The sequence below is a fragment of the Lissotriton vulgaris genome, chromosome 8 (assembly GCF_964263255.1).
Source record: "Lissotriton vulgaris chromosome 8, aLisVul1.2, whole genome shotgun sequence".
Classification (NCBI taxonomy): domain Eukaryota; kingdom Metazoa; phylum Chordata; class Amphibia; order Caudata; family Salamandridae; genus Lissotriton; species Lissotriton vulgaris.
The window spans coordinates 92,379,087-92,403,126 of NC_141696.1; the positions used below are offsets into that span (position 1 = coordinate 92,379,087).

The window sequence follows — 24,040 nt, forward strand, 5'->3', positions numbered from 1 at the left end:
GAATACAATGAGGGGAAGAAAGAAAAAAGGATAAAAGAAAAGGGAAAAGAAAGAGAGGAAAATCTCTGGCATAATTATGGGGAGCTCTGTCTTAAATAAATGTAATGATTGACTCCAAAGATGGCTTGCTTAAAGCACATATAAGAAAGAAATATACAAGTGAAACCTACTTATAGAATCCATGTGGATGTAGCCAGCCTTGTTTGAAAGAGGTGATAGCAGTGGATCTAATCGGCTGAAAAGAACAAAAAAATATACTAATTACCCAAAATAGGGCTGCTTCTCAAACTCTTCGTATGTAGCTATTCTAAGAGAGATTATCTGTGATTAATCTCGCACCTGTTGGTGTATCCTGGGCTGATTTTTAAAGGAATTTAATATTGCAACATAGTACGATTGAATAGCCCGGTATTTTAAAACTGATTCATGGACCTAACAGGCTCTCTAAGTTTATAAAGCCACATGGTATAAAGGTGCACCCAGGCTGAATACTCATAATGATTTTCGTATTTCCTGAAAACAAATGCAGCATGGAATCTGCCTCGTTTGTCAGAGCATATCTGGCATTTCACAATTGTGTGAAAATTATTACCAACTAAAGAGGAGGTGATATAATTTCTTTCCGTGTTAGTGAACAGCAATCTGGGATGTGTGAATACAATGCCTACATTTAAAAGTATCTAGGACAATACACGACCCAGGGAAAAAGTGTGCCTCAGTGACTTTGTGTGTTTAAATCAAAGGGCTAAAAGTTACAAACAAACAATTTTGGCAAACCTGAAGAATGAATTTTTCGAATCAATCGATATGTTGAAAACGATGCATTAAAAGGGGACGAGCAGCGGAAAGCGGCGTTTGTGGAGATTCTATCTGCGTGGCGCTGCCTGATTGAGTCCAGAGGGGGGCCCTCCACATACCTTTCAGGAGGGCCCTTCAAGTTTTGTTACATCAGTGGAAAAAAACACAAACTTGTACAAATAAACTTTTAGTTTGTCTATAGGATTGTGACCTGGGCAAATACATTTTCACAGCCCTTAAAACGCCCAGGAGCATATTTATATCAAATATTCACACAGCACAACACAGCAAGCTATCTTGCTCTGCTAAGCTGCTTGTAAGGGAGAGGGCAGAAAAATCTGCTTTCTGCCTGTGCTGGTTCACAAACTGCTTCCTAGCGTCAACCCAGGCACACTTGCACTATGCCTGTATAGTAGCCAGGATTGTTTTTGTTTAGCAAGGGTCACATTTCGGCACCAAAACAATCCTCTGAGGTGTTTTACTCTTTCTATGTGAACTGCAGAATGCAGCACATACAGGAGTCAGAAATGAGGGGAAATATGCACATTTCTCCTCATTATGCCTCCCCTGGGGAGATACAGCATTTGGATGAATTCCTAGGTCTACGACTACTGGCAAATCTTGGCAAGTGACAAAGTCCCTCGATGGATGTGTGGGAATACCCACACTCCAGCAAAACACACAAGATGATGGACGGAATGTTGCACATTGGCAAAATATTCACCCCCAGTCAGAGATCTGGGTTTTATCCATCGTTAGTTTGCTCACCACGCCACCCCAGTTCAGACATGGCCATATGCAAATCAGTCTTGACCCTGTGCCTCATGGGAACAGTCCAGCCCGAACTGCCAAGCCATGTCTTCCCTGGACCGGAATCAAGCATCCTAGGACTGGTTTCTGGCTATCAACCGTCATCAGCCAGGATAGCTTGACTCCAGTGGCGTAGTGAGCATGGGACCCACGTCTGGGCATACACTTTCCACATAGGGCGAACAGCAAAAAACACACAAGATGATGGACGGAATGTTGCACATTGGTAAAACATTCACCCCCAGTCACAGATCTGGGTTTAATCCATCGTTATTTTGCTTACCACAACCCCCCAGTTCAAACATTGGCATATGCAAATCAGTCTTGACCCTTTGCCTCATGGGAACAGTCCAGCCCAAACTGCCAAGCCATGTCTACCCTGGACCAGAATCAAGCATCCTAGGACCAGTTTCTGGCTATCAACCATCAACGGCCTGGATAGCTTGACTCCAATGGCGTAGTGAGCACAGGACAAACGACTGTGCATGCCCTTCCCACATCGGGCGAACAGCAAAACACTCAAGATGATGAACAGAATGTTGCACATTGGCAAAACATTCACCCCCAGTCACATATCTGGGTTTGATCCATCGTTATTTTTCTCACCACACCACCCCAGTTCAGACATGGCTATATGCAAATCATTCTTGACCCTGTGCCTCATGGGAACAGTCCAGCCCGAACTGCCAAGCCAAATCTTCCCTGGACCGGAATCAAGCATCCTAGGACCAGTATCTGGCTATCAGCCGTCATCAGCCGGATAGCTTGACTCCAGTGGCCTAGTGAGCATGGGACCCACGTCTGGGCATACCCTTCCCAAATAGGGCGGACAGCAAAACACACAAGATAATGGACGTAATGTTGCACATTGGCAAAACATTCACCCCCAGTCACAGAGTTTGAGTTTGAAATATTTGTGTAGCGCACTTTCACCAGCGGTTTCATGGCGCTGCAATAGACAGAACTCCAAAGTAGGAGTGGGGGAAAACAGGATAGGAAGGGGGGAACACCGAGTGGTTTAGTTAAAACATTTGACAAATAGGTGGGCTTTAAGTTTCTTCCGAAATTGAGGGTACAGAGTTATAGATCTGAGCTCAAGAGGATGGGAGTTCCACAGGAGTGGGGCAAGGGTTGCAAACTAGGATCCTCCCCATTTCTTTCTCCGAAAGCAGGGGGGCTGAAAGCAGGAATTGCGAGGAGGAGCGCAGTTCTCTGGTTGGGACATAGGGAACGATTCCAGATGTTATAAAGGCCGGAGTCGCGCCCAGACGTGCTTGGAAGGTAATAGATGCAAGTTTAAACTGGACGCGTTCGCGGACAGGAAGCCAGTGTAGAGATCTGAGAAGGGGGGTTACATGGTGGGATTTCGGGAGATTGAACACCAATCGTGCCGCCTGGTTCTGGATTAGTTGCAACCGCCGTAGACTATATGCAGGGATCCCCGCATATAGGGCGTTGCCATAATCCAGGCGGGATATGACCATTGCTAGATTGGGAGGCAGGTCCTTTCGCACTCTTGCAGCCAAGAAGTGGAATACCCTCCCCATGAATATCAGACAGGAAAAAAACGAGACATCCTTTAGAAAACAGTTAATAACTTATCTTTTCACTATCTAATTGCTTGCTCGCTGCTCTACACTCTAGTAATACTTTTCTCCACAGCGCGGGGACACGCCGGGAGGCATCACCAGGCGCTCTACAAACTCCTATAATAATAATAATAATTGCCAGAATGATCAGTTTCAAGGCATCGAGGGTAAAAAAGCGGGATACCTTGCGGATGGTGCGTAGTGACAGGAAGGAGGAAGACACCACAGAACTGACCTGGGAGTGAAGAGTGAGCTGAGAGTTGAGTTTGATACCTAAAGTTTTAACTGAGGTAGAGGGGACCGGGGGAGAACCTAGGGAAGGGGGCCAAAAGAGTGAGGACCAAGGACTGGAGCAACCACCTGTTAACACCAACTCGGTCTTATCGGGGTTGAGTTTCAGGTGGTTGTAGTTCATCCAGTCCTGGATAAAAATCATAATAGACTGGAAGTTTGAGATGGAAGTAGGGGTAGAAGACAGGTTGAAAACAAGTTGAAGGTCGTCAGCATAATTGTATATGCTGACGTCCATTTGTTGTAGTGAAAAAATAAGAGGGGCAATATAAAGGTTGAACAAGAGGGGTGAAAGGGAGGAACCTTGGGGGACCCCTCACTGAACTTTCTGGAAGTCCGCAGAAAAGTCACCCAGGCGAACAGCCTGGGTGCGGTCCCTCAGGAAGGAGGACAGCCATACCAAAGCGTAACCTCCGATCCCCGCCGCCTTGACACGGGAAAGTAAGATGGTATGATCAACCGTGTCAAAGGCGGCTGAAAGATCGAGGAGAACCAAGGCCTGGGCCTGGTTGGTATCCATTCCCTCCCTGAGGTTGTCGAGGACTGAGAGAACTACAGACTCCGTAGAGTGTGCGGGGCGGAAACCGGCCTGGCGGGGGGCGAGAATCCCATACTCCTCCACAAAGGTGCTCAGGGACCTGGTGACATGGCGTTCGAGCACCTTCACCAGAAATGGTAGGAGGGAGATAGGGCGGTAGTTGGCGGGGATCGAAGGATCTGCGCCCGGTTTTTTCAAGATGGGGACAATAACAGCGGTTTTCAGTGGGTTGGCTACAACCCCCTGGGAAAGGGAACTGTTAAGGAAGTGAAGGGGGGGGGGTCTGGACAAGTTGTATAGATGTGATGAAGGATGTGTGCAGGGCAAGTGTCCAGTGGGGATCCGGATTTGACAAGAGGAATTATTGAGGCCATGGAATCTTTCGTCAGGGGAGGAAAAGCATTGAGTTGTCCTTTGGGTGGGGGGCACTGAGGGTCAACAAACGTCGGGGGGGGGTGAGGGGATGTTGGCTTTAATAGTAGCAATCTTCTCGATAAAGAAATTATTTAAAGAGTGGCAAAGGTCCTGGGACGGGGAGGGCTTGAGAGATGTCCTGTCGGAAAATGCCAAGTTGTGGACAATCGAGAAGATTTCCCTCGGTTTATTCTCAGCTGCATGGATCTTTGCGGAAAAGTAGGCCGTTTTTGCAGCCAGGATGGCTTTCTTATATTGGGCAAGGAGAGTGGTAAACTCAGCTCTAAGTGAGGGAGAATAGTTCCTCCTCCAGGCACGCTCGGAGCGGCGTACTGCAAGTTTGATGGTTTTAAGATCCTCATTGAACCATAGGTTGGCATCTTTCTCCCGTTTAGACGACATCCGCTTCAACGGGGCGATTGAATCACAGCTAGAGGAGAGCCAATGTTCAATGGCAGCGGCCTGAGAAAGAGTGGACAGGCCTTGTAGGGTAGGGTAGGAGAAAGCTAATAGCGCAGATAGATTCTCTGGATCTACTCGGCTCCATGAGCGGACCCAAACATTCTTTGGGAGCGGGGGCCTGGTAGGGGGATTGATGGGAAGGGTAAACGAAATCAGGTGATGGTCGGACCACGTGCAAGGCGAGATGGTCAGAGAGTCTATTGGGCAGTTCAAGGACCAAATCTGGTCTAAAATGTGTCCTTTGACATGAGTGGGGGAATGGACATGAGGTACAAAATTAAGGGATAGGAGTGTATCTGAGAATTCCCTAGAGGAAGGGCATTCCGCAGGATCTGAAGGCCAAAAGTTAAAATCTCCCAGTAGTAGAATGGAGGAGTTATTGACCATTAGTGTGGATAGTACCTCCTGAAAATCGGGAGGAAGGATAAGGGCGATTGAGGGGGCCGGTAAGTGAGGACACAAGTGAGAGGAGGATTGATAGAAGTAGTGCGGATAACTAGGTACTCTGTTGTGGCAATATCTGGCAGGGTTAGACATTGAAAAGGGAGATCGGACCGGGCGATCACTGCTACGCCGCCCCCATTTCTGCCGTTGGAACGATCTGCTCGAAGAGCATAGTATGAAGCAGGAAGAGTGGCCAGTAGGGTAGGGAGAGAATCCTCGCTGAACCAAGTCTCTGTTAAAAAGAGGAGATCAGGCGCGTGGAGGTCAAGCAGTACCGACAGTTCATGTGAGTGGGCTACTGCTGACCGGGTGTTAAGGTAATAGGCCGAGAGAGTTTTGAGTGAGACTGGGCTGGCGTCTTCTCTGGGAGAGTGAGAGGGAGTGGGGGGAGCGAGAGGGTTGGGAGATGAGGGGGCGGGGGAAAGGTTAAGTGTAGATATGAGAGAGCGAGTGGAGGCAGGGAGAGGCCAGGGGCCCTGAAGACTGCGGAGTTGGGAGGCGGGGTAAGTGATGGTTTGGGCAGAGTGGCATGCCCCTAGCCCCGGTCGGCCGCGGACGGGTGCAGACGGGCTTGCCTTAGGCGCGCCTTCGGTGCGCAATCGACGCGCCCGCTGCGCTCGACCGCTGCGCGTCCGGAATCTACACATGATTTATGGGTCCGTGAGAGGGGGCGGGGGGGGGCGTGGCCTCGAAAAGGGGCGTGGTCACGGCAAGCGCCGGAAATGGCGCCAAGAGTGTCCCGGTACCAACAGCCGTGGACCGCTAGGTCCGCTGCACGGGTGGTCTGGGCGAAATGAGGTCTGCAAGCAGCAGATAAAGGAGCAGAGGGTAAGTGATTTAAAAGCACAAGAATAAGGTGACTCTCAAATTTTAAAAAGTACAATTTTCACAAGAATTCGTGCTCCCGGCTTTCCGCCTCAGGAGTGTCTGTCGATCTGCCTAGGCGTTTGTAATCAGCGCCTTTTAAGGGCTAGGAAGGGGGCGTGGCCTCGAAAAGGGGCCTGGCCGCGGCAAGCGCCGGAAATGGCGCCAAGAGTGTCCCGGTACCAACAGCCGTGGAACGCTAGGTCCGCTGCACGGGTGGTCTGGGCGAAATGAGGTCTGCAAGCAGCAGTAAAATAAACCACAGATGCGTGAAAAGTTCACAGTTGCGTCACGTTTACTCACAGTACCTTTTAGTTGCAACAAAGTTCCAAAAGCAGAAGCTGGTGCGGTGGAAAACAAGCGATGCGTTGCTACTGAGACCCTGGGGAGGCGATGCGACAGCCCCGCTGCAGCAGCGGGCGTGTTGCGACGAATCCGGTCTGTATGGGGAGGAAGGCCACTTGTATGGATTCCGGTGCGTAGGTTCCATAGGAAGTCTGTTCTCTCAAAGGCACGATGCGACGATCTCGTAGGTGCTGCGACGATTTCCGGGGCGAGGATGCGCGGTCCAGCGGTGATCCTCTTTCTCGCAGCTCCTCGAGGCGATGGTTCTGCGACGATGCTCGCAGCGACGTGATGCGGTCCGCAAGCAAGCGGTGCAGCGATCTCACCCAGCGCCGACAGGCTCTGCGAGGACACTCGCAGCGATGTTCGGCTTTCCCGCACCGGTCTGGTGCGTCCCGCAAACGAAGGATGCGACGGCGTCAGGCGCTGCGACGATCTCGACCTTCGTAGCGGCGGGAAACTTCTCGCACTGTTGGGAATGTGCTCCGCAAGCGAGCGATGCAACACTTTTTAGTTTCAAAAGTCACTCAAGCTTGCTCTCAAGCTTCCCAGCACAGGTACAACCTCCAGAGGCCCAACAACTGGATCAAGCACTCTAGGAGGGACAGAACTCTCTCAGCAGAGTTCAGGGAAGCTGGGGGTGAAGTCCTTTTGTTCCTGGGACTTCAAAACAAGGAGCCAGCTCTACTCAGGCCCTTGGGGATTCCTTCAAGACAGGGGACACAGCACACTAGCAAAGTCCTTCCCCTCTCCTTGGCAGCAAAGCAACAGGTCAGTCCAGCAGAGCAACAGCAGGACAATCTTCCTTCTTCAGTTTCAGCTTTCTCCTTGGCAGAGGTTCTTTCTTGATTCCAGGATGATCTGGGTTTAAATCATCGTTATTTTGCTCACCACGCCACCGCAGTTCAGACAAGGCCATATGCAAATCAGTCCTGACCCAGTGCCTCATGGGAACAGTCCAGCCCGAACTGTCAAGACATGTCTTCCCGGGACCGGGATCAAGTATCCTAGACCGGTTTCTGGCTATCAGCTGTCATCAGCCAGGGTAGCTTGACTCCAGTAGCGTGGTGAGCACTGGACCCAAGTCTGGGCATACCGTTCCCACATAGGGCGAACAGCAAAACACACAAGATGATGGACGTAAAGTTGCACATTGGCAAAACATTCACCCCCAGTCACAGATCTAGGTTTAAATCATCGTTATTTTGCGCACCACGCCACCGCAGTTCAGACAAGGCCATATGCAAATCAGTCTTGACCCTGTGACTCATGAGAACAGTCCAGCCCGAACTGCCAAGCCATGTGTTTCCTGGACCGGAATCAAGCATCCTAGGACCGGTTTCTGGCTATCAGCCGTCATCAGCCAGGATTGCTTGACTCCAGTGGCGTAGTGAGCACGGGACCCACATCTGGGCATCCCCTTCCCGCATAGGGCGAACAGCAAAACACTCAAGATGATGGACGGAATGTTGCACATTGGCAAAACATTCACCCCAGTCAGAGATCTGGGTTTAATCCATCGTTATTTTGCTCACCACGCCACCCCAGGTCAGATATAGCCATACGCAAATCAGTCTTGACCCTGTGCCTCGTGGGAACAGTCCAGTCGAAACTGCCAAGCCATGTCTTCCCTGGACCGGAATCAAGCATCCTAGGACCGGTTTCTGACTATCAGCCATCATCAGCCTGGATAGATTGACTCCAGTGGTGTAGTGAGCATGGGACCCACATCTAGTCATACCCATTCCACATAGGGCGCACAGCAAAACACACAAGATGATGGACGGAATGTTGCACATTGGCAAAACATTCACCCCCAGTCACAGATAAGGGTTTAATCGATCCTTATTTTGCTCACCACGCCACCCCAGTTCAGACATGGCCATGTGAAAATCAGTCTTGACCCTGTGCCTTATGGGAACAGTCCTGCCCGAACTGCCAAGTCATGTCTTCCCTGGACTGGAATCAAGCATCCTAGGACCGGTTTCTGGCTAGTCATCAGCCAGGATTGCTTGACTCCAGTGGTGTAGTGCGCACGGGACCCATGTCTGGTCATACCCTTCCCACATAGGGAGAACAGCAAAACACACTAGATGATGGACAGAATGTTGCACATTGGCAAAACATTCACCCCCAGTCACAGATCTGGGTTTAATCCATCGTTTTTTTGCTCACCATAACACCCCAGTTCATACATGGCCATATGAAAATCAGTCTTGACCCTGTGCCTTATGGGAACAGTCCAGCCCGAACTGCCAAGCCATGTCTTCCCTGGACTGGAATCAAGCATCCTAGGACCGGTTTCTGGCTATCAGACATCAACAGCTAGGATAGCTTGACTCCAGTGGCATAGTGAGCACAGGACCCACGTCTGGGCTTAACCTTCCCACATAGGGCTAACAACAAAACACAAAAGATGATGGACGGAATGTTGCACATTGGCAAAACATTAACCCCAGTCACTGATCTGGGTTCAATCCATCGTTATTTTTCTCACTACGCCACCCCAGTTCAGACAAGGCCATATGCAAATCAGTCTTGACCAAGTGCCTCATGGGAACAGTCCAAACCTATCTGCCAAGCCATGTCTTCCATGGACCGGAATCAAGCATCCAAGGACCGGTTTCTGTCTATCAGCCATCATCAGCCAGGATAGCTTGACTCCAGTGGCGTAGTGAGAACAGGACCCACGTCTGGGCATACCCTTCCCACATAGGGCGAACAGCAAAACACACAAGATGATGGACGTAATGTTTCACATTGGCAAAACATTCACCCCCAGTCACAGATCTGGGTTTAAATCATGGTTATTTTGCTCACCACGCCACCGCAGTTCAGACAAGGCCATATGCAAATCAGTCTTGACCTTGTGCCTCATGAGAACAGTCCAGCCCGAACTGCCAAGCCATGTGTTCCCTGGACCGGAATCAAGCATCCTAGGACTGGTTATAGGCTATCAGCCGTCATCAGCCAGGATAGCTTGACTTCAGTGGCGTAGTGAGCACAGGACCCACGTCTGGGCATACCCTTCCCACATAGGGCGAACAGCAAAACACACAAGATGATGGACGGAATGTTGCACATTGACAAAACATTCACCCCCAGTCACAGATCTGGGTTTTAAATCATCGTTATTTTGCTCACCACACCACCGCAGTTCAGACAAGGCCATATGCAAATCAGACTTGACTTTGGGCCTCATGGGAACAGTCCAGCCCGACCTGCCAAGCCATGTCTTCTCTGGACCAGAATCAAGCATCCTAGGACCGGTTTCTGGCTATCAGCTGTCATCAGCCGGGATAGCTTGACTCCAGTAGCGTAGTGAGCATGGGACCCAAGTCTGGGCATACCCTTCCCACATAGAGCGGACAGCAAAACACACAAGATGATGGACGGAAAGTTGCACATTGGCAAAACATTCACCCCAGTCAAAGATCTGGGTTTAATCCTTCATTATTATGGATATTTGAGTTGTTCAGTGGGATCTTAGCCACTCGCCTGACTCGCGCTGTGCTCTGCGCCTCCCGCGCATTTTAATATCATTTTAATGTTTGTGTCTGTCAATAATCTTTTTGTTGTGCAGGTATTACCCCTACTCCGCGCTGGGAAGTATTAATCGCCGCATTGGCTGTCCGCTGTCCTCTCGCCACTACTCGTCCCTCGCAGGAGATTAATTCCTGCCGGGACTCGCAGTTGGCCGCCATCTTGGGTGAGGAGGGTGAGTAGGTGAGCGGTCCAGCGCTCGGCCCCTCACGACCTCAGCCCTATAAAAATCATTGTGCCTCAGCCCCCAATTGATTGGATATTTGAGTTGTTCAGTGGGATCTTAGCCACTCGCCTGACTCGCGCTGTGCTCTGCGCCTCCCGCGCATTTTAATATCATTTTAATGTTTGTGTCTGTCAATAATCTTTTTGTTGTGCAGGTATTACCCCTACTGCGCGCTGGGAAGTATTAATCGCCGCATTTGCTGTCCGCTGTCCTCTCGCCACTACTCGTCCCTCGCAGGAGATTAATTCCTGCCGGGACTCGAAGTTGGCCCCCATCTTGGGTGAGGAGGGTGAGTAGGTGAGCGGTCCAATGCTCGGCCCCTCACGACCTCAGCCCTATAAAATGGCGCCCCTTTACAGGGAGCGCAGCAGACGGGCGCAGCGGGCACGCCGTCAGCGCGCCGAAGTCGCGCCAAAGTCCAGCCCGTCTGCGCCCGTCCGCGGCCAGACGGGCCCAGGGCCCTGGGATGCCGCCCCTCCCATTACTTACTCCTCTGCTTCACTCAGAGGCCTCCAGCATCCCCCTCGTGCTCTTCTATCCACAACTTGGGATCGTCTTGTGTCTCTTGGCATCTCGGCCGACCTGCCCTCTCCCAGACTCATCCGGGCATCCGCTTCTGTCCCCACCCCGTCCGAGACCTGCATCCGTATATTATATCTCAATACACGGTCTCTCCCTCAACATCATGTCGATATCTTTCTTTTATTGACAGCTGAGAATCCTGATATTCTGCTGCTCACCGAGACCTGGCTGTCTGACCTCTCCCTTCCTGACATCCTGGCTGCTCTACCCCCTAACTATTACATGCTGAACGCCAATCGGCCTACTGGCCGCCGTGGCGGTGGGGTGGCGGCAGTCATACGCAAAGATTTGCCTTTCATCGCGTCCTCCTCACTATGTCTTCCTGATGCCGAGAATTTCATCATCAGCCTGGCAACTGAAGTTGGCGCTCTGACCCTCATTGTCCCCCTACCCCCATGCCCCTGTTTTCTGCCGCTCTTTGTGAGCAGCTTTCTACCTTGATGACTTCCTCAGCCCGCATTGCTATGTTCGGAGACTTTAACTATTGGTTCAATCATGCTGACGCTGGCCCTCATGCCATCGAATTGTTCGAGGCGCTCCTTAGCCTCAATCTGACTCAGCACGTCACCTCCCCTACTCACATCGGGGGTCATATCCTGGACCACATCTGGACACAGGGGGTGTCGCTTTCCTGTCCGATTATTTCCCCCTGTGTCTGGTCCGATCACTCATTGATCGAGTCCTCCATCCTTGTAAAGGGTCTGGTCAGGCCTCCCCCTCTGGAGGGAGGGACCGCTCGGAAATGGAAGGCCTTTGATTCATCTGCCTTCCTCTCCTCCCTTGCTGAGACCCAGCCTCCAATTACTGACATCCCAGACGTTAACATCATGGACGCTAACATCACCCATTGGCTCACGACGGCTAGCGACCAATTTGCACCCCTGTCCTGCTTCCCCCGAACACGCCATAGTAACTCCCATAAATGGTACAATTCGGCCCTGAAACAACAACATCTCGAGCTACGCCAACTGGAGCGTAGATGGAGGCGTAATTATCTTAGCTCAGACAGGGAGGCGTACGTGTCTGCACGGAAAGTTTATAAAAAAGCTATCATCACAACCAAGTCTGCTTTCGTCTCAGAGAGAATTTTAACAGCTCCTAACAAATCCAAAGAGATTTTCAAGGTCCTTGGCGAATTAACATCGGACGCCAGGACACTCCCGAACTTGCCTCCATCTGCAGAGTCATGCAATGCTTTAAATTCCTTCTTTATTGACAAAATCACCTCAATTAAAAATTCCATCCCCCACTCCCCTCCCTCAGCCACAGCAGTAACCCCCTCCGTCAATACCTTTACCTTGTCCCGGTTCCCTACACTCGATCCGGATTCCCTTGCCAAGCTGTCCACCCGTGTGAAATCTGGTTCCCCCAAGGATTGCTGTCCCCCCTCTGTGCTTCGCGATATATGTCACACCCTCTCACATTGCATTCTACCTTTACTTAATTCTTCTCTCAACTCTGGCATAGTCCCCAGGTCATTTAAGGAAGCCGTACTGGTGCCCCTGTTAAAGAAACCCGGCGCGGAACCATCGGTCCTCGCTAATTATCGGCCCATCTCCCTCTTGCCTTACCTGTCGAAGATCTTGGAGGCACATGTTACCACTTGCCTCTCGCAATTCATTGAGGAGTCCAACTTCCTGGAAACCAACCAGGCCGGTTTCAGACCAGCCCATTCTACAGAGGCTGTGATCCTGGCCGTGTTGGATAACCTCAGAAGCAATGCCGACAGAGGACTACCCCAGGCATTAGTCCTACTTGACTTATCGGCGGCATTCGACACGGTGGACCACAACATCTTACTCCACCGTGTCGAGTCCGCCGGAGTCTGTGGGCCTGCTTTGTCCTGGGTTAAGTCTTTCTTAGAGGGGAGATCTCAGGCAGTCAGCTTGGGTCCTTTTAGCGCCACCAGCGTTTCGTCATCCTGCGGGGTCCCTCAGGGATCTTCTTTGTCCCCCCTTCTTTTTAATTTGTATCTTCAACCCCTCCTTCACTCTTTAGGTAGGTGGGACGTCACCGTGTTTAATTACGCGGATGATTTGCAAATTATTTTCCCCCTCACCTCACCTCCCCTGACGCTGTCACCAACTTTCAGGCGGCCATGATACACATCCAGCACTGGATGAACCAAAATCAACTAAAGCTCAACCCTGGCAAAACTGAGCTTCTCCTTCCTGGGAGAAGTGCCCCTTACTGGGGCCCCCAGTATTGGCCTACTGAGCTTGGTACACCTCCCTCCCCTGCTGGCTGTGTAAAGAGTCTCGGGGTCATCATTGACTCTGGGCTCACTCTCAAGGCCCAGGTGAGCGCGGTAACATCCTCCTGCATGTTCCAGCTATACAGGACACAGAAAGTTGCCCACCTCCTGACTCCCGAAGCCTTGCTACAAGTCTTAATAGCCCTGGTGATGTCCCGTCTGGACTTCTCTAATTCTATATACCTTGGCCTTCCCAAATCCCAGTTGTCCAGGCTTCAGATTGTTCAGAACCAGGCTGCCAGACTTGCATTCAAAATCCCTAGATGGCAGTCGGCCCAACCTTTATTACATCAACTCCACTGGCTACCAGTCAGTGAACGAATAGCTTTTAAGGTCCACTGCCTGATCTTCAAGGCTCTCACTGGTCCCTCCCCTGCTTTCCTGAAGTCCCTGATCACTCCTTATTGTCCCCCTCGCACCCTGAGGTCCACCCACCTCCAGCTCCTAGTCGTTCCCCGTTTCAAACTCACTAAATCTGGTGGTCGCAGTTTCTCTTACATGGCCCCTAAGCTGTGGAACTCTCTCCTACTTTCACTGAAGACTTCCTGTTCCCTTCTTTCTTTTAGGAAATCCTTAAAAACTTAGCTCTTCTCCCATCCTCACTAATTTCCTATTGTCTACTCTCAGTATTCTATCAGCGCCAGGAAACTCACAGTGACAGTGCGCTAAATAAATGCCTCTTAACATTAAAATTAACATTATTTTGCTTACCATGCCACCCTTAGTTCAGACATGACCATATGCAAATCAGTCTTGACCTTGTGCCTCATGGGTACAGTCCAGCCCGATCTGCCAAGCCATGTCTTCCCTGGACCAGAATCAAGCATCCTAGGACCGGTTTCTGGCTATCAGCCGTATTCAGCCAGGATAGCTTGACTCCAGTGGCGTAGTGAGCACGGGACCCACGTCTGGGCATAGCTTTCCCACATAGGGCGAACAGCAAAACACAAAAGATGATGGACGGAATGTTGCACATTGGCAAAACATTCACCCCCAGTCACAAATCTGGGTTTAATCTATCATTATTTTGCTCAACACACCACCCCAGTTCAGACATGGCCATATGCAAATCAGTCTTGACCATGTGCCTCATGAGAACAGTCCAGCTCGAACTGCCAAGCCATGTTTTCCCTGGACTGGAATCAAGCATCCTAGGACCTGTTTCTAGCTATCAGACATCAACAGCCAGGATAGCTTGACTCCAGTGGCGTAGAGAGCACAGGACCCACGTCTGGGCTTAACCTTCCCGCATAGGGCTAACAGCAAAACACACAAGATGATGGACGGAATGTTGCACATTGGCAAAACATTCACCCCCAGTCACAGATCTGGGTTTAATCCATCGTTATTTTGCTCACCACGCCACCCCAGTTTAGACATGGCCATATGCAAATCCGTCTTGACCCTGTGCCTCATGGGAACAGTCCAGCCCGAACTGCCAAGCCATGTCTTCCCTGGACTGGAATCAAGCATCTTAGGACTGGTTTCCAACTATCAGCCATCATCAGCCAGGATAGCTTGACTCCAGTGGTGTAGTGAGCATGGGACCCACATCTAGTCATTCCCATCCCACATAGGGCGCACAGCAAAACACACAAGATGATGGACGGAATGATGCACATTGGCAAAACATTCACCCCAGTCACAAATCTGGGTTTAATCCATCCTTATTTTGCTCACCACGCCACCCCAGTCAGACATGGCCATGTGAAAATCAGTCTTGACCACTGTTCCCATGAGGCACAGTCGAGCCTGTGCCTCATGGGAACAGTCCAGCCCGAACTGCCAAGCCATGTCTTCCCTGGACTGGAATCAAGCATCCTAGGACCGGTTTCTGGCTATCAGACATCAACAGCCAGGATAGCTTGACTCCAGTGGCGTAGTGAGCACAGGACCCACGTCTGGACTTAACCTTCCCACATAGGGCTAACAGCAAAACACACAAGATGATTTAAGGAATGTTGCACATTGGCAAAACATTCACCCCCAGTCACAGATCTGGTTTTAATCCATCGTTATTTTGCTCACCACGCCACCCCAGTTCAGACATGGCCATATGCAAATCAGTCTTGACCCTGTGCCTCATGGGAGCAGTCCAGCCCGAATAGCTAGGCCATGTCTTCCCTGGACCAGAATCAAGCATCCTAGGAGCGGTTTCCGACAATCAGCCATTATCAGCCAGGATAGCTTGACTCCAGTGGTGTAGTGAGCATGGGACCCACATCTAGTCATTCCCATCTGTGAGAAGTTGGCCTGACATGTGATGTTTCCAATTCTGGAACCACCTTGTATCAGTCCAAACAATCCCTTATGGTGTCTGGTTGTAAGTCAACCTTGTTAGACAAGCTATCCTAGGGGTAGCATGGAGTAAGCAGCCTTAAAGGCTTAACTTAAAAAGGTCGTGTTAAGCGAGCTGTTTTACCACATACAATCCTGTAATATCAAATGAAAGGACACCACACAAGTATATATTATAAAAATATATGTGTTTATTTCTAAAATAATCCCCAGTACTCTTTATGAGCAAAGGGGCACAAGCGTTAAATCAAAAGCACAGTATAACATACAAAGTTGCACAATTATGGATGAGGGCGGTTGGCCACTCAAACCATATATTAAAAAAGTGGTATAAGAGATACCAATCGAGCAGTGGTTAGGCCTAGGGCCTAGGGAATCGCTGGGAGCAGTCTGGACTAGCAATGCTGAACTCGGGAAAAGCCAGCGGGATTCGGGTGCAGCACGTAAAGTGCTGCTTGCACCAATGCAATGTCAATGGTGCGTAAAAGTTACAGAAAGAGAGTTTCAAGATACTTCCGCTGAACCTAGAGGAACAAAACTTAAGACACAGACCCTAGAGGTGTGTACCAGTGTGGGAACACCGGCGTTGCAATGTTACCTCACCCACAGTAAGTGGGTGCATAGGGTCGAAGTGGCGTCGGGTTTTGACACGCAGGCTTGGGTGCTTGGAGCTGAAGATGCTGCAGGCGATGGGAAGCAGAAGTGTCCGGTCTGATCCAAGGGTGGATCGAAGTCGAGAAGTATCTGAAAGCAGAGGGGACAGAGTATGGGTCACTCAGCAGTGACCAGGGTGGAACCAGGACGGAACCAGGCAATGTCGGGCGCAATCAGATGGTTGTCGAGGAGCTTCTCTCCATTGTCACGTGGGCTCTGAGGCATCTGCGACGTCCAGGAGCAGGTCACAATCTGTCCCACGCAGGCTCTCGCCGTCAGCGCCGTCGGCTTCAAGATTGGAGCAAACAACACTTGGCAAAAGCAATCCACGTGGAACTAGGAGATTGCTTCTCACTCGGACCAGGAGGGTCAGAGCGGGGGCTCCTTTTCACAGGAGCTGGTGCAAATCTGGAGCAACCAGAAAAGAGGTGGGTTTAGGGTTTTCGTCAGCACAGGGGCCACAAGCCAGCTGGCAAGTGACCGGGCCAATGCGTCGAGCCAACACAAGCAGAAGGGCCCCACGCAGCACTCGTCGAGTGTGGAGGGGGGAGCTTTGGTGCAAGTGTAGCTCAGGGTTGGGGCTACTCAAACCCCGGTGTACAGCTTTGAGGGTCACTCGTGGGCTGCAAGGTCTGCGTCTCGTGGCCTTTTTAAGACGGCGTGCCCCACGCTTCCGGTCGCCTCCACGGGTCTCAGCTCTGCAGGGACTGTGGATCGGGCTGGAGGAAGGCAGGCAAGCTTGATCTTGTCGATCTCTGTCGCTCGAGTCCGGCGGGAACAGCAACAAAGCAAGGGTCGAGGTGCTGGATGGTGCCTGTTTGCACAGGGTGGTCACTCCTTGACCACAAGGGAGATTCTTCAGTCTTCTACGTTGAGTAGGATGTCGAAGGGTCCAGAGTTTCATTTCTTATGTTTCTTCTGGATAATCTGAGTTGAAATGGCACTGCTCCCACTCTTATTCGAATCTGGTGGGCAGGATTACCTGCTAGGTCCCCTCCTATGGGTGGGACCCAGGAAGGGGGTGGATACACCCCTTTCCTTTATTCCAGGCCACACTGGGACTGGGGCTGGTGTGCCCCAGAACCGGTTTGGCTGGATTATGCAAGGGGCAGCCTTGTGCTCCCCAGGCAGTGTCTGGTTTCTTTGAAACCTCCCTGCTACAATCTACTATCTCCTGTCTGGGGTGGTGTAACACCGCCCTGCGACAGGAAACCCTTTGTCCAGGCCACCATCTGCTGAGTTTCGGTCAGCAGCAGGAGGCCAGAACCGTGTCTGTGGCAGAGGCATCCATTTTGTGGATCTGAGGCTCTTTTAAAATCAACCGCGTTTCAGTAAAGTAACATGTCTTCTCCCTCTAGAGGGGTGGAAGGCTAACCCCGTCGCCAGAACTGGTGAGGGGGTAGTATTCCAATTCGTATGACACCTTACACGACATGTTTTGATAAAGCCAAACCAAAGTTGCTATATAACCGCGAGGATTATAAGGCACTTAATAGTATATGGTATGGCATTATCCTGGATCAGCTTAGGGAGTTGTTCCCAACAGCTGCAGACAGGCTCAGCTCATGCCAGAGCTCCATCTCACATTAAACCACGCACTCTGCCTCCGGGATTGATAAGGCCTTCCATAGGAGTGACTCACAGGTTTATATGTGTCCAGATATAGGTTTAGATATAGGTATACTATATCTAAGCAAGGGGTGATTACACCCACTTGCCCCAGCTGAGTGATCAGCCAGTTGTATCAATTTAAGAACCAGCCAGGGGTGGCAAAAGCTATGCTTCAGCCCCCTGGTAGGCCTTGGTGGCACCTATGCCCTGAGCACCTATAGTGCTTGGTACAGGGGCTGACAAGGAGTACATTTCCAATTGTGGTATGTACCTATAGCACATGTATTACAAATTTAGAGAGAGAACAGCAGGCTGGGGGTCTGATTAACAGGCCCACAGCCTCAGTAAGTCGAAAACCAGCAAAGCAAAAATCAAAAATTGGGGTGACCATAGGATAGCAGACCCTACTCTCCTACACCATCCCACATAGGGCACACAGTAAAACACACAAGATGATGGAAGGAATGTTGCACATTGGCAAAACATTCACGCCAGTCACAGATCTGGGTTTAATCCATCCTTATTTTGCTCACCACGCCACCCCAGTTCAGACATGGACATTGGAATATCAGTTTTGACCCTGTGCCTTATGGGAACAGTCCAGCCCGAACTGCCAAGTCATGTCTTCCCTGGACCGGAATCAAGCATTTTAGGACCGGTTTCTGGCTATCAACCGTCATCAGCCAGGATTGCTTGACTCCAGTGGTGTAGTGCGCACCGGACCCACATCTGGGTATACCCTACCCACATAGGGCAAACAGCAAAACACACAAGATGATGGACTCAATGTTGCACATTGGAAAAACCTTCACCCCAGTCACAGATATGGGCTTAATCCATCGTTATTTTGCTCACCATGCCACCCCAGTTCATACTGGCCATATGAAAATCAGTCGACCCTGTGCCTCATGGGAACAGTCCTGCCCGAACTGCCAAGCCATGTCTTCCCTGGACTGGAATCAAGCATCCTAGGACCGGTTTCTGGCTATCAGACATCAACAGCCAGGATAGCTTGACTCCAGTGTCGTAGTGAGCACAGGACCCACGTCTGGACTTAACCTTCCCACATAGGGCTAACAGCAAAACACACAAGATGATTTACGGAATGTTGCACATTGGCAAAACATTCACCCCCAGTCACAGATCTGGATTTAATCCATCGTTATTTTGCTCACCACGCCACCCCAGTTCAGACATGGCCATATGCAAATCAGTCTTGACCCTGTGCCTCATGGGAGCAGTCCAGCCCGAATAGCTAAGCCATGTCTTCCCTGGACCAGAATCAAGCATCCTAGGACCGGTTTCCGACAATCAGCCATTATCAGCCAGGATAGCTTGACTCCAGTGGTGTAGTGAGCATGGGACCCACATCTAGTCATTCCCATCTGTGAGAAGTTGGCCTGTTATGTGATGTTTCCAATTCTGGAACCACCTTGTATCAGTCCAAACAATCCCTTATGGTGTCTGGTTGTAAGTCAACCTTGTTAGACAAGCTATCCTAGGGGTAGCATGGAGTAAGCAGCCTTAAAGGCTTAACTTAAAAAGGTCGTGTTAAGCGAGCTGTTTTACCACATACAATCCTGTAATATCAAATGAAAGGACACCACACAAGTATATATTATAAAAATATATGTGTTTATTTCTAAAATAATCCCCAGTACTCTTTATGAGCAAAGGGGCAAAAGCGTTAAATCAAAAGCACAGTATAACATACAAAGTTGCACAATTATGGATGAGGGCGGGTGGCCACTCATACCATATATTAAAAAAGTGGTATAAGAGATACCAATCGAACAGTGGTTAGGCCTAGGGCCTAGGGAATCGCTGGGAGCAGTCTGGACTAGCAATGCTGAACTCGGGAAAAGCTTGCGGGATTCGGGTGCAGCACGTAAAGTGCTGCTTGCACCATTGCAATGTCAATGTCGGGCGCAATCAGATGGTTGTCGAGGAGCTTCTCTCCATTGTCACGTGGGCTCTGGGGCATCTGCGACGTCCAGGAGCAGGTCACGATCTGTTCCACGCAGGCTCTCGCCGTCAGCGCCGTCGGCTTCAAGATTGGAGCAAACATCACTTGGCAAAAGCAATCCACGCGGAACTAGGAGATTGCTTCTCACTCGGACCAGGAGGGATAGAGCGGGGGCTCCTTTTCACAGGAGCTGGTGCAAATCTGGAGCAACCAGAAAAGCAGGTCGGTTTAAGGTTTTCGTCAGCACAGGGGCCACAAGCCAGCTGGCAAGTGACCGGGCCAACGCGTCGAGCCAACACAAGCAGAAGGGCCCCACGCAGCACTCGTCGAGTGTGGAGGGGGAGCTTTGGTGCAAGAGTAGCTCAGTGTTGGGGCTACTCAAACCCCGGTGTACAGCTTCGAGGGTCACTCATGGGCTGCACGGTCTGCGTCTCGTGGCCTTTTCAAGACGGCATGCCCCACGCTTCCGGTCGCCTCCACGGGTCTCAGCTCTGCAGGGACTGTGGATCGGGATGGAGGAAGGCAGGCAAGCTTGATCTCGTCGATCTCTGTCGCTCGAGTCCGGCGGGAACTGCAACAAAGCAAGGGTCGAGGTGCTGGATGGTGCCTGTTTGCACAGGGTGGTCACTCCTTGACCACAAGGGAGATTCTTCAGTCTTCTACGTTGAGTAGGATGTCGAAGGGTCCAGAGTTTCATTTCTTATGTTTCTTAAGGATAATCTGAGTTGAAATGGCACTGCTCCCACTCTTATTCGAATCTGGTGGGCTGGATTACCTGCTAGGTCCCCTCCTATGGGTGGGACCCAGGAAGGGGGTGGATACACCCCTTTCCTTTATTCCAGTCCACACTGGGACTGGGGCTGGTGTGCCCCAGAACCGGTTTGGCCAGATTATGCAAGGGGCAGCCTTGTGCTCCCCAGGCAGTGTCTGGTTTCTTTGAAACCTCCCTGCTACAATCTACCATCTCCTGTCTGGGGTGGTGTAACACCGCCCTGCGACAGGAAACCCTTTGTCCAGGCCACCATCTGCTGAGTTTTGGTCAGCAGCAGGAGGCCAGAACCGTGTCTGTGGCAGAGGCATCCATTTTGTGGATCTGAGGCTCTTTTAAAATCAACCGCGTTTCAGTAAAGTAACATGTCTTCTCCCTCTAGAGGAATGGAATGCTACCCCCGTCGCCAGAACTCGTGAGGGGGTAGTATTCCAATTCGTATGACACCTTGAACGACATGTTTTGATAAAGCCAAACCAAAGTTGCTATATAACCGCAAGGATTATAAGGCACTTAATAGTATATGGTATGGCATTATCCTGGATCAGCTTAGGGAGTTGTTCCCAACAGCTGCAGACAGGCTCAGCTCATGCCAGAGCTCCATCTCACATTAAACCACACACTCTGCCTCCAGGATTGATAAGGCCTTCCATAGGAGTGACTCACAGGTTTATATGTGTCCAGATATAGGTTTAGATATAGGTATACTATATCTAAGCAAGGGGTGATTACAAACGCTTGCCCCAGCTGAGTGATCAGCCAGTTGTGTCAATTTAAGAACCAGCCAGGGTGGCAAAAGCTATGCTTCAGCCCCCTGGTAGGCCTTGGTGGCACCTATGCCCTGAGCACCTATAGTGCTTGGTACAGGGGCTGACAGGGAGTACATTTCCAATTGTGGTACGTACCTATAGCACATGTATTACAAATTTAGAGAGAGAACAGCAGGCTGGGGGTCTGATTAGCAGGCCCACAGCCTCAGTAAGTCGAAAACCAGCGAAGCAAAAATAAAAAATTTGGGTGACCATAGGATAGCAGACCCTACTCTCCTACACCATCCCTCATAGGGCGCACAGCAAAACACACATGATGGAAGAAATGTTGCACATTGGCAAAACATTCACCCCAGTCACAGATCTGGGTTTAATCCATCGTTATTTTGCTCACCGTGACACCCCAGTTCAGACATGGCCATATTCAAATCAGTCTTGACCGGGAGCTTCATGGGAACAGTCCAGCCCGACCTGCCAAGCCATGTCTTCCCTGGACTGGAATCAAGCATCCTGGGACCGATTGCAGGCTATCAGCCGTCATCAGCCAGGATAGCTTGACTCCAGTGGCGTAGTGAGCACGGGACCCACATCTGGGCATCGCCTTCCCGCATAGGGCGAACAGCAAAACACACAAGATGATGGACGTAATGTTGCACATTGGCAAAACATTCACCCCCAGTCACAGATCTGGGTTTAAATCATCGTTATTTTGCTCAGCACGCCACCGCAGTTCAGACAAGGCCATATGCAAATCAGTCTTGACCCTGTGCCTCATGAGAACAGTCCAGCCCGAACTGCCAAGCTATGTGTTCCCTGGACCGGAATCAAGCAGCCTAGGACCGGTTTCAGGCTATCAGCCATCATCAGCCAGGATAGCTTGACTCCAGTGGCGTAGTGAGCACAGGACCCACGTCTGGGCATACCCTTCCCACATAGGGCGAACAGCAAAACACACAAGATGATGGACGGAATGTTGCACATTGACAAAAAATTCACCCTCAGTCACAGATCTGGGTTTAATCCATCGTTATTTTGCTTACCATGCCACCCTTAGTTCAGACATGACCATATGCAAATCAGTCTTGACCTTGTGCCTCATGGGTACAGTCCAGCCCGAACTGCCAGGCCATGTCTTCTCTGGACCAGAATCAAGCATCCTAGGACCTGTTTTTGGCTATCAGCCGTATTCAGCCAGGATAGCTTGACTAAAGTGGCGTAGTGAGCACGGGACCCACGTCTGGGCATAGCTTTCCCACATAGGGCGAACAGCACAACACACAAGATGATGGAAGGAATGTTGCACATTGGCAAAACATTCACCCCCAGTCACAGATCTGGGTTTAATCTATCATTATTTTGCTCAACACACCTCCCCAGTTCAGATATGGCCATAGGCAAATCAGTCTTGACCCTGTGCCTCATGAGAACAGTCCAGCTCGAACTGCCAAGCCATGTTTTCCCTGGACTGAAATCAAGCATCCTAGGACCGGTTTCTGGCTACCAGACATCAACAGCCAGGATAGGTTGACTCCAGTGGTGTAGTAAGCATGGGACGCACATCTAGTCATTCCCATCCCACATATGGCACACAGCAAAACACACAAGATGATAGACGGAATGTTGCACATTGGCAAAACATTCACCCCAGTCACAGATCTGAGTTTAATCCATCCTTATTTTGCTCACCACGCCACCCCAGTTCAGACATGGCCATGTGAAAATCAGTCTTGACCCTGTGCCTTATGGGGACTGTCCAGCCCGAACTGCCAAGTCATGTCTTCCCTAGACTGGAATCAAGCATCCTAGGACCGATTTCTGGCTATCAGCCGTCATCAGCCTGGATTGCTTGACTCTAGTGGCGTAGTGAGCACAGGACCTACTTCTGGGCATACCCTTCCCACATAGGGCGAACAGCAAAACACACAAAATGATGGACAGAATGTTGCACATTGGCAACACATTCACCCCCAGTCACAGATCTGGGTTTAATCCATCGTTATTTGCTCACCACGCCACCCCAGTTCAGAAATGGCCATATCCAAATCAGTCTTGACCCAGTGCCTCATGGGAACAGTCCAGCCCGAACTGTCAACACATGTCTTCCCTGGACCGAAATCAAGCATCCTAGGACCGGTTTCTGGCCATCAGTCGTCATCAGCCAGGATAGCTTGACTCCAGTGGCGTAGTGAGCCCGGGACCCACATCTGTGCATCGCCTTCCCGCATAGGGCGAACAGCAAAACACACAAGATGATGGATGGAATGTTGCACATTGGCAAAACATTCACCCCAGTCACTGATTCAGGTTTAATCCATCGTTATTTTGCTCACCATGCCACCCCAGTTCAGACATGGCCATATGCAAATCAGTCTTGACCCAGTGCCTCATGGGAACAGTCCAGCCCAAACTGCCAAGTCATGTCTTCCCTGGACCGAAATCAAGCATCCGAGGAATGTTTTCTGGCTATCAGCCATCATCAGCCTGGATAGCTTGACTCCAGTGGCGTAGTGAGCACAGGACCCACGTCTGGGCATACCCTTCCCACATAGGGCAAACAGCAAAACACACAAGATGATGGACTCAATATTGCACATTGGCAAAACCTTCACCCCAGTCACAGATATGGGTTTAATCCATCGTTATTTTGCTCTCCATGCCACCCCAGTTCATACATGGCCATATGAAAATCAGTCGAGCCTGTGCCTCATGGGAACAGTCCAGCCCGAACTGCCAAGCCATGTCTTCCCTGGACTGGAATCAAGCATCCTAGGACCAGTTTCTGGCTATCAGACATCAACAGCCAGGATAGCTT

The 24,040-nt window shown here is 50.6% G+C and overlaps 1 protein-coding gene across 1 annotated transcript in view; it reads left to right on the forward strand.

The window, feature by feature from the left end:
• The window catches only part of LOC147693497 (olfactory receptor 52K2-like), a 152,518-nt gene that overhangs the window by 5,406 nt on the left and 123,072 nt on the right, over positions 1–24,040 (forward strand). The window contains exons 2-4 of the mRNA XM_086936024.1: positions 2,133–2,188; positions 10,139–10,164; positions 10,479–10,613. Of these exons, the coding sequence (XP_086792150.1) occupies positions 2,133–2,188; positions 10,139–10,164; positions 10,479–10,613 (217 nt within the window). The remainder of the gene's footprint in view (positions 1–2,132; positions 2,189–10,138; positions 10,165–10,478; positions 10,614–24,040) is intronic.